Below are 14,187 nucleotides of genomic sequence, written 5' to 3'. Positions count from 1 at the left end.
CATATCCATATATAAGCCCCTGAGTGAAGCGGTCTGCTGCATGTGTTCAGAATAGCAGACTATAATTTGTGCAGCCACTGAGTAGCTTATACTTTGAAAAACTGTCTTTCAGAAGTTGTTAATGATAGCATACATCTACAATAACATATTGTAAATCCATCATGCAAACAGAATAGCACTTTAAGATAAGTTGTTATACTTGCAACCTTATTTTTTTTTCTTTTTGAAATTTTGACAAAACAATGCGGCCTGATGCACATGTTTATGCATTCCATTCAGATCTATTACAAAACCTCATTGTGATGCACCATCACAGACTGCAGTCACTTAACTATGTCCAGATGTGATCTTTTTTTTTATGCAAAGAACACATGCAAAGGTAAAGTCAAATATAGTCTAAGCATTTATTTTCATTATCTGTGGTGTAACTGTTTTTGAACTGGAAGAGCAGAATTACTGTTGTGTAAATTAAAGACAGAGCAGTGAATGTTTTCTGGCTACAGTGAAACATTCTAGTTAAGCTTAGAAAACAATCTTTTGAAACTGGCAATTGTATACAATATGTACATGATGTATATATTTATTCCCCAAGGACAAATAAGGCTTACCTAATGTATGAAATCAGGCATTTTCTTAACTGCACTTACATCCACTTTGGTGATCATGCCTTTTGTGTTTGCACCGAATCCTGTGTGTTTTGATGGAGTCCATTACTTAAAATGCTGCTGTCTGAATGGTGTCACTTCTGCTGATGCCAATTAGGTTATTGAAACCCATTATTGGCTGATCAGATCTGCCTTGTTATTAATTGGTTGTGTCGGTTGCTATGTCTCTGTTATATGCCATTTGGTATGGGATTCATAAAAGCAGTGATAAGGTTTGTGATGTGCCATCTGATGAAATGACAAATGCAATGCATTTTATTACTACATGCATTATAAAATACATTCCAATAGATGGTGCACTGCAAACGTTAATGCTGAGGTCAACATTGATTACTTAGCTTTAAAAACCCATCTTAGAAGGGGGTAGCACAGCTAGTGGCTAATTTAAACGTATAAAAAATTGAATAATGCATATGAACTAATGAGGACATTTTACTTTTAAGTTAGGCTTTTTACTATTCAAGATTGTTTTGTTCTTTTTTTCTTTTCAGTTATCTTACTGATACTTTAAAATAAATATGCATCTTGAATTCTTATAACATTATACATTGGTAGTGAAACACCTAAAATTGGAAAACCTTAACATTTTTTGTGAACAGATCTATATTAAATCAAAAATAAAACTAATTTCTTGTTGTGATCTATTCATCATGATGAAATAAGACTTATAGAGAATTCTGATATATTGTACACTTGTTTTAGTTCTGTGAATGTAGAAAATAATGAGTTTAATTTGTTTATGCAGTTTCTTATGGACTCGTTTTACAAGAAAAGCTTTCATTGTAGCATCTGTAGAACCACATTGACCTGATTTGTTAATGCAAAAAGATGTCACATTTGGTCAGCTAATATTTAAATACTACTTAATTAACATAATTATACATATTCAATATCAGTCATTTTTGTGGTTTAACATTTTCATTATCATATTATAAAAGATTTAATGTGCATGAAAAGTCAGATGTTACGTGTTTAACTCAGTTATGAATAATAATTGATACATTTCATTCATTAAGTGGATTTTAACTTGTATGTGTACTGCATGGTCTGGCACATTACTTTTCTCACTATATATATAATATATACTTTTTTTTTATCTTGTAGAATGCTCCAAAATTACCTGTGAAAATTCCTCCTCCTGTCCCAATCAAACCAAAAGGTCCTCTTTACATTTCGTCTGGCAAACCAATTATGGTAGACAAGCCAGGTGGCCAGCAAACTCCTGCCTTAATCACTGGAACATTTCCTGGTAAGAGCAAACCTGTGCAGCAGCCACCTGCGTCCTCTGTGCCAAATGAGCAAAGAAACTCCCCTCCAATATTACAGCCTTCTGCACTTCAGAGTCACACTCTTCCTCTGCCTTATAAACATGAAGCTCCCCCAGCTGCTGCTGTCCGACCTTTTACACCCCAGTTGCCAGCAAAGGATACGCCGATATCATACCGCAAACCTCAGACTGGAACTGCCAGTTCCATTTACAACATGTATACACAACATCAAGTAACACCAAGTAGCAAAATCCAGCCAGCTATAAAGAATCCTCCACCTCGAGCAATCAGTGAGTACTGTATTTGTTTTCCAGTCCAGTTGATAGGTCTGATTCCTTGTTTATTTGTATGTTTGTGAGATTAGGTGAACTAAATTCAATGCAGCTTTTTATCTTTTTAGTTGATGATGAATACAGTTTTTTTTTTTATACAAGTTAATTATGTTAATTTATTTTCATCTAGCATATGGTAAACCCATGATCCCTGGTACCAGCACCTCATCTTTGCATCTTTTACAAAGTCAAGATGTGAACCAGGACCAGAGGGATGGTGTCGACTTCGACTTTGAGCGTGGTGGGAACAATTCAGTATCTGAAGCAGAGCGTAGTCCTAGACCTCTCAGCCCTACCAAACTTTTTCCATTTCTTAACCAAAATGACTTGGAAGTGAGGAGGAGATTGTTTAATATTCCAAGGCCTTTAAAGAAACGAAGTTCCATTACAGAACCTGAGGGACCTAATGGCCCCAACTACCCAAGGGTGCTTTACAAAAAGCCTCCATTCTTCCAGCCAAATACAGTAGCAGCAGAGGAAGCTAGCACAACAAAACAAAGTGAAGAAGTCACAGAGACAGTTGGTGAACCTTCATCGGTAGATGTTAAACAAAATGAAGCTGCTGCAGTAGATGTTTCACTAAGTGAAGGGATGAGTCATGAAAAAGAAAATATACCAGAAGAGGATGAAGACTTTGTGCCCCCACCTCCTTCACGGCCTGCTCCAGTGCCTGAAATTATGCAAGGAGCATTTAATCCATTGCCTTTCACCCAAGAAGATGAAAACAGCCTAAGTGCCCCTCAGCCTTATGAAATTCTTACAGAGGAATACCCTCCATACCCACCCCCTCCTTATCCTCTAACAGGGGATACAGAGAGTCTAGGAGATGACTCCTTCAGCATGCGCCCCCCAGAGATCACTGGCCAACTGACACTTCCACCGGTATGTAGTGAAAAATACTTGAGGAAAAAGTATAAGACAACTGATTGCTTAAAAAAGTAGTAATATAAAATGTTAAAGTATATTGTGTTTTTTTTCTGTTGATTTACACAGTTTACAAAGTTGATGTGTTTATTTCAGTTATTTCTTAGGTTTTTAATTTTGGAAGCTGCATCACTAAAACTTTCTGTATTTTTAAATGTCTAGGTAGGATTAGATTTTAATTCTACCAAGATCGTAGATGTAAGCAAGAGTCTTTGATGCATCTATTATATACTTAAGATTTTTCAACTTGTTCTTATTATTGAAAAGCATTGTCTTTTTTAGTGAATTATTTACTCTGGATACAGCACTGTATTGCTCTGAAAAGTTATCGTATTTGCTTTATTAATTCTTAAGGGGTGTGCAGTTACTCATGTGGAGGAGTTCAGTTACCTTGGGGGTCATGCTTTTCTACACTGTGGTAATGAACCAAAATCTAAGTTAACATATGAAGCTGTCAATTTACTGGTTATCCTACTCTCCCGTCCTCAAGTATGGTCATAGGTTGTGGACAGTGACTGAAAGAATGAGATTGTGAGTACAGACAGCAGAAATTAGGTTCTTGCACACCCTTCATCACAAAGTTTGAAGCTTGGCAATATGGGAGGTCTTTGTTATGGAATGCTATTGCTTCTCAGGATCAAGAGAAGCCCTTTGAGGTGTTTTGAGCATAAAGTCAGAATGCGTCCAGGGACCTCCTGCAAAAGGGTAACAGCCCTAGGAGACATGGTGGAAAAATTATATCATTCATCTGTCCTGGCAGCTTCTGTCGTTGCCATGACCCTCAAGAGCAAAAAAAAAAAAAGACTGAAAGTAAATGAATGGTGTCTTCCTTAGTTTTTTGTTTAATATAATTGTTAGTAGAAACAAACAATGCCAAAGTAAGTAATTGTAAGTGATTTTACAAGCTGTATCATAGAGGTAAATACTGGTTTACATGTAAATAACTGAATCAAAAATATCTCTGGTGTTCATTGCATTTTCCTTTTACAAATAACAAGTTTGTCTCCTTTCTGATGTGTTTAGGGTAAAAGAACAAATCTAAGAAAAGCCAATTCAGAGAGGATAGCTCACAGTATGAGGGTGAAATTTAACCCACTTGCTCTCCTGCTTGATTCATCACTTGAAGGGGAATTTGACCTTGTGCAAAGAATAATATATGAGGTAATTTTGAAAAAATGTACGTGTTTGAGCTATTGCCAGAAGTATTTTGTATAAGACATATACTAAATAAACAGCTGTTGTGCGATAGAAAATAAAATTATAGCCATCAACTTATCTTCTCTTCATAACGCAACTCTATAGTTGGACATGTACTGTATGTACATGCTCAGTTATATACCTTAACAGTTATGATTTTGGGTATTTTAAATTCTTGTTTGGTGAAAAAATATTTGCTATTTCAGTAACTTCTTTTTTTTCCTCGATTACTGCAGTGTTATACACAAATTATATAAAGCTGTGCCACTTGAAAGATTAATGTCAATCTTGTATATAAAGCAGACTGTAAAAATCTTGCGGTCTTGTATGTACATTATCATGCAGTTGACACTTAGTAACCACAAGACAATTAAGAGTTTTTATTCCACAAAGCACCTTCCAATGAACACCTCTTCAAAAATTAGCCATAATCTTATATATAAAGCAGACTTGCGGTCTTGTATGTATGTTATCATTCAGCTGACGCTCGGAACATTTCTGGAGTGCTCCATAAAAGCAACCAACAGTTTTTTCATGAAAAATATGGAGTGGTGTTTGTCATTTAATATTTGTTTTTAACTATATTTTCACCTTGCAGCATTCTTATTGTAGCAATGTTGCAGTGGTAATAGAATTAAATCAACCAAATAATATTAATTTAATTGACTTTTTTTTTATCGTCAGAAATTCTGCATGTAAAAACTTAACTACACCACAAAACAAACATTAATCTGTATAGTTGAAGACATATGCAATAAGATAAAAATTTTGTGAATGCAGGGTAGAGCTGAGTGTTAAACAACTTGTGACTGCTTATGTTTTCTAAGAAATAGAAACCAAAGGTCTGTAAACATGAGTGTAATGTTTGTAGCATGGGAATGTCATGTCATTGGTTGAGAACATGGAAGAAGAATTGGTTGGTAGGTAGGTAGGCAGGCAGGCCAAGATACAATAGAAGGTTCATTAAGAATCAAACCAAGGGAATATGTACTTGCAGTACATGAGGCTCAAAGCTGCGAAAAGAACTTTAGCTGTGAACAGGACTGTTGACATCTATCCACACAACAATTGGGAGGCCATTTGTGGGGTTTTACATTCTGTACAGATTGCACACATTTGGAGGAAATTCCACAAAAACATTAATTGTACTCCCATTTTGGGAGAACATGAGCATGAATAGATTATTACAGGTTAGAATTATTGTGAACCAACTGGTCCATTAGGTGTTGTCCAGTTACTAAGTTTTGATATAATAGGTTTTTACTTGTATTGTGTTCACGGCAAATGATACTCTCTTCCCTCATGCTACTCCAGGTAGAGGATCCTAGCCAGCCAAACGATGAAGGCATCACAGCTCTTCATAATGCTGTTTGTGCAGGTCATACAGAGATTGTCAATTTCCTTGTCCAGTTCGGTGTGAATGTCAATGCAGCAGATAGTGATGGATGGTAAGAAAGTGTGCTTTACATTTGCCATTGTATAATATAATAAAATACACATTTCTGCTTGTAAAAAAATATTGAAATTCTTGTAAAATCTTGTTTTTATAGAAGTGGCTATATAGATCTTATTTAGTAAAGAAAAACTGATGCTTCTGTAGCATTCAGGTTTTTATAAGCAACTGAATAATTTTAATTACATAAAATTAACTGTACTTCTAACATATGTATTAAGTCCAAGAAATAACAGAAAAATATTTTAACAAAATGCAGTTTTTTTTTTTTTTTTTTTTATATAACCCTGACCTTCCTTAATAGCAAAACGATATTTTTAAGGTAAAATTGCAATACTTTCATCTTTTCCATGCCAGGACCCCACTTCATTGTGCAGCCTCTTGCAATAATGTACAAGTCTGCAAATTCCTTGTTGAGTCCGGAGCAGCTGTATTTGCAACAACATATAGTGACATGCAAACAGCTGCTGATAAGTGTGAAGAACTGGAAGAAGGATACAGTCAGTGTTCCCAGTTTCTCTATGGTAGGTTTGATATTTGCCAGCTTAATCATTAATCCTAAATCGGTACGTGTGCTGTGATGTTAGTAACGTAATAGTACATAATAGTTACACATACTACTTTTTCAGTTTATTTCACAGTGTACCCGTGGCAAGTGTAACATTTTGACAGACAGGCACAAGAAATAATAAAATAGTTTAGATTATTGTAAGGTTATTTATTGTTTGTCAGTTTATTCTATACCATATAGGGGTATAGTTAAAAAAAAAAAAATTATATTTTAAATATTTTTAAAATTTGTATTCTTTGTTTTGTTGAATTTGTTATTTGTAGTACAGACCTACTTTGCATCCTCAAGTGCTGCTTATTAATTTTAGCCTTCGTTTGATGTTTTTGTGTATTGAAATTTGTATTTTTATGGCAAAAGGTTATAAAATGCATTTTTCTCCATATAGGTGTTCAAGAAAAGATGGGCATTATGAACAGAGGAGTAGTTTATGCCCTGTGGGACTATGACTGCCAGAATGACGATGAGTTTCAGTTTAAAGAGGGTGACTGTATGACAGTAGTGCGACGAGAGGATGAAGATGAGACAGACTGGTGGTGGGCACGCCTTGGAGATCAGGAGGGATACATTCCCCGCAACTTGCTTGGGGTATGCATGGGCACTTATTTGAGATATTAGCTTTTAACCATTTAGAGTATTTAGTTATTAGAAAAATCAGTATTTCCATTTTGACTGTTCATTTTATGCATGCATGATTTGAGTATATTTAAATTTGCAGGCACACTGAATTTGATGATTTGATTTTTATTCCAGTGAGACACAGCTCTGGGGGGGGTTGCTTTATCTGTGTGCATTATAAACCAATTTTCATTTCATTGCAGGATGTTAATGATAAAGTAGGGTTGTGTATGTATTTCAGCAGTATCCATCATATTTTGCTTTTGTAACTCAACTGTTTTTGTTCTTCTTTTTTTTTTTTTTCCTTTTACCACTCCAGCTATATCCTAGAATCAAACCAAGACAAAGAACTCTGGCATAGGTGGGATGAAGGCCTAAAGTAGTGGACATTGCTAACAGACATAAAAGAAATTTCACACTAAATTAACAGACTTTTTTTCAAAAAGAGGTGAATGAATTGCAAGTCGAAGAATTGCAGAAGCTTGCACAAATGAAGACACCACTAATAAATGAAGGAATGACCTATGTTTTTTCACATACAGCATAGTGAAAAATACTAATTGTATAACAAAAAATGATTCATTATACAGTGAAAATGCAAAGAAATTACTCCAAGAATAAATCTTTAATCTTCACACAAAATTAATGCATTTATTATTTATTGGGAACCCTTCAGAGTATAAGCGATTTCTTCACCTAACACACCATGTGCATCATCATCAAATACTCAAGCATTATATTCTTCTAAGAGTAATATTGGACATTTTTCTGGAAAATGTAGTATTTTTTGAGTATTACAATGTTTGTATAATCTAGCTTCAATTAATTAACATTTGTATAGGCAAGTTTTTCACAGAGTGAGTTTTTTTAATATAAATATTAAGAAGGCTTATATATTTTCCCTTGAGTACAGTTTTTTGTAAATTAAATCCTTTTTGACTGTATACGTACTGTATATCAAATAGGTGCTTAAAATGTTTTTGGAAATTTGTAGATGTGTATGTTTTTTGTATTTCTGGAGTAATTGTTACTGAAACTTTATTTTTAAAATACAAAGCATTTTACACCTAATGCCCCATTAATTGGCTAGAAACTGCTTAACATGTTTTTGTTTTTTGTGAAGTAACATTAAACACAAGATCTAGCACGCTTCATTTCATCTGACCTTTCTTCATCCAGTTTTAAAGGGTCTAATGTGAAAAGTGTAAATCCAATTGCTTAATTAATGCATAGTACATGTAATATTCCAGTAAGAGTAAATGTGTGAGAAACTTGCCCCTGAATTAACAATATTATGAGTAAACTAAAAGTGTATACAAACAAGTTTTAGGTGTCATGTAGGGCAGTGAATTATTATTTGGTACACCATGCACATGAAAACTTTGCCTTCTGTTCCTTTGATTTTGAAGCCACTTTTTGAAATTTTCTGACATTAAATTATTTCATTGTGTTTGTGTAGATTAAAAACATTGCATTAACTCAACTGGAGCAGCTGTAATCTGTCGATTATTGTAGGTTATGTTTGGTAGAGATGTGACAGTGCATTAAAGTGAAGAAAATAGATTTCATCGCTTAATGTGTTCATAAATATATTTATTGTTTTCTTTTTATTGATGATGTTGAATAATAGAAACATTCTTATAGGTATAGCCTCAAAATATTAAAATATTTGTGAATAATTTATCTGAGTTTGATTTGGATTGATTTTATTAATTTGTCATATTTACAGTTAACTGGTCATCTAAATTGGACTTTAAAATTCATTTATCTCCATGAGCAGTAGCTACATGTTCTTGTTCACAATCAGTGATTTATTTTAACCAAACTCAATCTGACCTTTTTCCTTTACTTATTTTGTATTTTTTGCCAATAATCTTAACTGCTTAACTCTGTATTCTTTTAAATGACATAATGCTAAAAAAAAACAGTAGCGTCTTCATTGCCATCCACTCGGTGCTTAAAAAACTTGAATGTTAAAAAAGAAAATAATAAAATGGCAAGATAAAAAGAATGACGTTGCTTAATTAATGGAAGAATCCAATTAAAAGAAGAACTTGGTTGGTATGAAACCCTCAACTGCATGACTGAGCTTGAAATCTCTGATCTAAACTAGCTTGCAATATAAATATTTTCAGATTATCAACTGCAGGACTGAGTTTGAAAACTTTAATCTAAACTATCTTGCTGTATAATTATTTTCAGATTATAAAGTATTACACTAAACCCACAGCCACTAAATCCACAGCAAACAATCACTTGTGTTATGCAAAGCAAACAAAATATACAATTAAACAAGCAGTAGGTAAAATACATGATCGTCTCATCAAATTTCCAATAAAGCTTTTTCCTATTGAGGTTTGTGGTGGCAAAAATCTGATTTGGTCTAGCCTACCAGATTCATAATCAGTGACAACTGCTAACACTGATCTGAATTAATTAGCTGTTTTTTTTTTTTCTCTTGTCTTATTCTACATTAAGAAAGCACCACAGCATGATTTTTACATTTATAAGACATTTAAGAATATTTCTGCTTTTGCTATAGATTAAATGCTTAACTCACTTTTGTTGCTTTCATTATATTTTCCACTTTCTCTGTGCAGTTTGCTCCCTTCACTGCATCTTAATAATGACAAACATTAGCAGAGCAGACACCCAGGGAAACAACACTGAATCATGAAAGACTGCAACTACTTTAGCGTTAGACCCACTTATTAGAAAATAATGGATTCATTTATTTATTTATTTTTTTACCAAAACTAGGTTTCTAATTTTTATATTGCACCCAAAACACAAAATCTGGGCATAATAGTTCACTTAATTAGCCCAGGATTGGAACAAAAACCTGCAGCCACAGGGGTTCCCCAGGATCGACGTTGAGAATCCCTGTACTAGACAATTCCCAGGTGCTCCAATGCCTGTTTCTATGTCTGCCCTCATTAGTGCTATTTGAGTGGATCCTGTAACTGTGGATATACTCGGAGATTCTCCCAGATTGTCAAGATCAGCTTTATTGTTGAGATTTAGCACAGGAAGCTGATTTTGGCCACTTTTAATTACACCCTTATTCTTTGTTTTGTTTTGTTTTTTTTTCCTCTTCATTTCACAAAATTATAACAACAGGTAAGGATGGACATTGATTGACTAGTTAATTGAAAGCTAATAAATACCATTTATTACAGTGCTTACAACACTATATTTGCTGTAACAATTCATTAGTCATTCCCACAATTTCATTTTATTGCTTGAACTGTGTACATAAGAGTGAGGTACATAAACTCTGAGTCCCCTAATAAGATGGGCATAACTTAATGTCAGATATGTGATAAAAACAACAATCACTGTACCTACAATATGTAGGAACATAAATGGAAAACGCGCAGTAGCCCTGGAACCTCAGACAATTGCACAAGATTGCATGAGGCACATGGGACACATATGCTAGCTTTCAGAAGTCTGGAATTAGCGAGTTATTTTCATGTTTTTGATAGAAATTGATCTGTTTTTATCAATCATTTAATTGATTCAATAATATAGCCAAGACATTACTAGATAGCTAGAACAGGGGAAATTTGTTTTTTACAGAAGCTCTTTTAATAAATATAGTTACTAGTAGTGTGGTAAATTCTGTTACTGGTTGAAATTACAGATTTATAATTTATTATTCATATATAACTGCAAAGCTGTATTTTTAGTAGCCATCTCTTCAGTTGTCCAGGTGTACCATTCTCAGTTTGTCCATAATTAATAATATTTAAAAGCTAACTGTGGTTAGAGAAACCTTGTAATTGTGTTAGCAAAGCTGAAACCTGTTATTCTGTGCATTAAATCAAATAAATTGTCTTTTCTTGGGTAGCAGTGTACTGGTGTTCCTAAAGCTCTGAGACTAAAAATAGCTAAAACAAAACAGTTTTCCCAAGAACCATGTCGATATTTTGTTTTGGGAAAAAGTCATTCAATGAGATAGAATAATAAAACTGAATATTTTATATTGCAATGTTCAGTACTGTCCTAAAGGCAAACTGGATCATGCCATAATAGAAAAAAAAAGGTGGCTTGAATGCATAACTGCATAAGAGAATAAGTACATAAGCCCGGTCTCAACAGGTATGTGTGGCTTGGCTGCTAAGGAGGGTTCATCCTCCATCTCCCAAGACTATTCCTTCAAGATCATTGTCAGATGTCCTGTCTACCTTTTGTATGTCTCTGAATAGTTTGTTAGAACCTCTTCAAGGCTCAATTCTTCTATACATGGCCCTTTGTACAGGGCACACTCCTATCATTCCTTATTGGTCTGTTACTTCTCAGTCAAATCTGAAGATGCTCCTGCTAATATTGCATGAATTATTTTACCATTAATGGGTTTCTTCACCATAAGTGTTCATTAATTGGTATTTGGATAACCACTATGACAGGTACCAGAGAACAGCAAGGCTAGTTGGTCATGCTAAAGCTTTTCTGCATTAACCACCCTAGCTGTGGCATGCTGTACTTCTGTAGATTGGCCAGTCACATTGCCATAACGACTTTGTTTTTTGAATGAATACTTCTATTGATTCCTCGTCCATCAGGAAAGATGTCTGTCTGTCTCTGTCGAGGCTTGATGCTTTCATGTTGTATTGTGCTCCTCTCTTAGATATCACTTAATGGCAACATTCATGTCAATAATAAGGGCTGCTAAATAATAACATTGTATTGGCAGTGTGGCTATGAAATTTTGTTCGTGGTGTTGCATTTATTAGATGTCCACACCACTTTTTCCCTAATTTTCTTTTGTTTAATATTTTACTTGGTTTGCAAAGGACAGGTACATGTAAGTATTCTCTTGTATTTCGCAATCTGTGATTTAACTACCATTGGCACCCCCCAATTCCACATTACTCTGCAAGACCACATACCACTGTCCACACACTCTTCCCTCCCCCTTACTTTCCATTCATACTTCTCATACCAACTACCAGTGCCTCTGTCCTCATGGACTCTGAACGGTGCAGGTTGGCTCCACGTTACCAGATGCCACCGAGAGCCTCTCGAAGCCGCCACCGCCGATAACATTTCCATGTGATGAACCAGCAAATGAGGACACTCGCACAAAGCAAGTGTTCAGTGCTTTTATTAAAACAAGTCAAAACAAACCGTGTTCAAATGTGCAGTGCTTACTTAGACACCTTTTTATGGATTATTTATTTATGTGGAGGTTAAAACAGTCCTATAAATAATCCATTAAAATGAGCTTAAAAAGTACACTGTCTTTGGTTTGCACAAAACATGTCTAGTACTGTTACTGTTGCCAACCAACTCCATCTTTGATTCATATGTCCAGAGCACATTGTTCCAGAAGGCTTTGTCTTTGCTTGTACAGTATGTTCAATGGCAAACTGTGGTCTGGCTTTAATGTTTTTTTTTGGACAGCAAAGGCTTTTTTCTGGCATACCCCGCATGCAGGATAAATTTGTGCTATCTCTTTCTGATTCTAGATGCATGCAGATTGACACCAGCTTTTGCAAGAGTTACCTGCAGATCCCACGGTGAAATTCTGAGGTTTTTGGTCAGTTCATGGGCTGAATTTGCTGGCTGGTCAACCCTGGACAAATCAGCAGTTGTTTGAAATCTACACTACACCAGTGGAATAATTAATTTAAAATAATTTGAGAATCTCTTTAAATCTCTTGTCAGACTCTTAGACATTCACAAACTTCTTTCCGAGAATGTCAGAGACTTCTCTTGATCTTGGCATGATGGCACCACACATATCAATAATTACTAAGGAGGTTCTAATCAGGGCGGCACGGTGGCGCAGTGGTAGCACTGCTGCCTCGCAGTTAGGTGACCCGGGTTCGCTTCCCCCCTGCGTGGAGTTTGCATGTTCTCCCCGTGTTTGTGTGGGTTTCCTCCGGGTGCTCCGGTTTCCTCCCACAGTCCAAAGACATGCAGGTGAGGTGGATTGGTGATTCTAAATTGGCCCTAGTGTGTGCTTGGTGTGTGGGTGTGTTTGTGTGTGTCCTGCAGTGGGTTGGCACCCTGCCCAGGATTGGTTCCTGCCTTGTGCCCTGTGGTGGCTGGGATTGGCTCCAGCAGACCCCCGTGACCCTGTGTTCGGATTCAGCGGGTTGGAAAATGGATGGATGGATGGATGGTTCTAATCATTGGCACCTAACCTGGAACATCCATCCATCCATCCATTATCCAACCCGCTGAATCCGAACACAGGGTCACGGGGGTCTGCTGGAGCCAATCCCAGCCAACACAGGGCACAAGGCAGGAACCAATCCCGGGCAGGGTGCCAACCCACCGCAGTAACCTGGAACACCTAATTCTAATCTTATGAATCTGAAGTGGTGATAAATGTAGTGGTGTACTTACTTTTTCCATGTGAAAAATCTGCATTTTTGTTAATTTAGATTATGAGAATGAATAAACCATGTCAATTTTATGTCATTTATTCAAGTGTATCATCATTATTTATAGCCACTTGTGGACACAGTCATGGGTTCAGATAAAGTGATTTCAGTTCTCCAGGATTCCTTCACAGGAACTTCAAGAACTGTGACACACCGCACCCTACCACAAAGTGAATAAATTCTGCCTCAATGTTTTCACCCATTCCACTCCTCTTTCTCCAAACAAGTGTCCTCTGATTCCCTGAGTTGAGGTGGTGGAGTCCTTTTAAGCCAGATCTGTGAATGCTACAGGTGTCAGGACAATATACAAGGGAGGCACATCCAGGTCAAGCAGAAGGTTCCCAAAGTAGGGACAGTCCATCCCTGCAGCTGCTCCCTGGAAGACCCCATGGACCCCAGCAGGACTGTCCCACAGGACTATGATTCCCATGATGCTCTGCAGGAAGATATAAGGGAGCAGCAGTACGAGGTACTGCTATCTAGTGTATCAGTGAAGTACAAAATTTGGAACAGTTATCTCCCTTGGACCTTCCATTATTGTGGCCTCCCAACCAGGTAAGGGTCTTCCCTCCATACTTTCAGTAATGCCAGCTCACTTGTATCGTTCATTAACAAACTCTTTACATGAGGATCTACTATTTGACTGTTGAAATATGTTGAAAAAGTCAACAATTTTTTTGGGGCATATACTTCTTCACATGACAATATTTTCTATACAGTTTATACATAGATAGATAGATAGATAGATAGATAGATAGATAGAT

The 14,187-nt window shown here is 35.9% G+C and overlaps 1 protein-coding gene across 2 annotated transcripts in view; it reads left to right on the top strand.

The window, feature by feature from the left end:
* LOC114665599 (apoptosis-stimulating of p53 protein 2-like) overlaps positions 1 to 8,708 on the top strand; it is a 68,090-nt gene extending 59,382 nt beyond the window's left edge. For both annotated transcript variants that reach the window (XM_028820193.2, XM_051919309.1), the window contains exons 11-17: positions 1,770 to 2,223; positions 2,396 to 3,147; positions 4,213 to 4,350; positions 5,701 to 5,834; positions 6,197 to 6,363; positions 6,796 to 6,995; positions 7,345 to 8,708. In XM_028820193.2, the coding sequence (XP_028676026.1) occupies positions 1,770 to 2,223; positions 2,396 to 3,147; positions 4,213 to 4,350; positions 5,701 to 5,834; positions 6,197 to 6,363; positions 6,796 to 6,995; positions 7,345 to 7,386 (1,887 nt within the window). In that variant the 3' untranslated portion in view covers positions 7,387 to 8,708. The remainder of the gene's footprint in view (positions 1 to 1,769; positions 2,224 to 2,395; positions 3,148 to 4,212; positions 4,351 to 5,700; positions 5,835 to 6,196; positions 6,364 to 6,795; positions 6,996 to 7,344) is intronic.
* The last annotated feature ends 5,479 nt before the right edge of the window (positions 8,709 to 14,187 follow it).

The sequence above is a fragment of the Erpetoichthys calabaricus genome, chromosome 15 (assembly GCF_900747795.2).
Source record: "Erpetoichthys calabaricus chromosome 15, fErpCal1.3, whole genome shotgun sequence".
Classification (NCBI taxonomy): Eukaryota; Metazoa; Chordata; class Cladistia; order Polypteriformes; family Polypteridae; genus Erpetoichthys; species Erpetoichthys calabaricus.
Note: the sequence above shows the minus strand (reverse complement) of the source record. Positions and strands in the feature narration are given on the sequence as shown.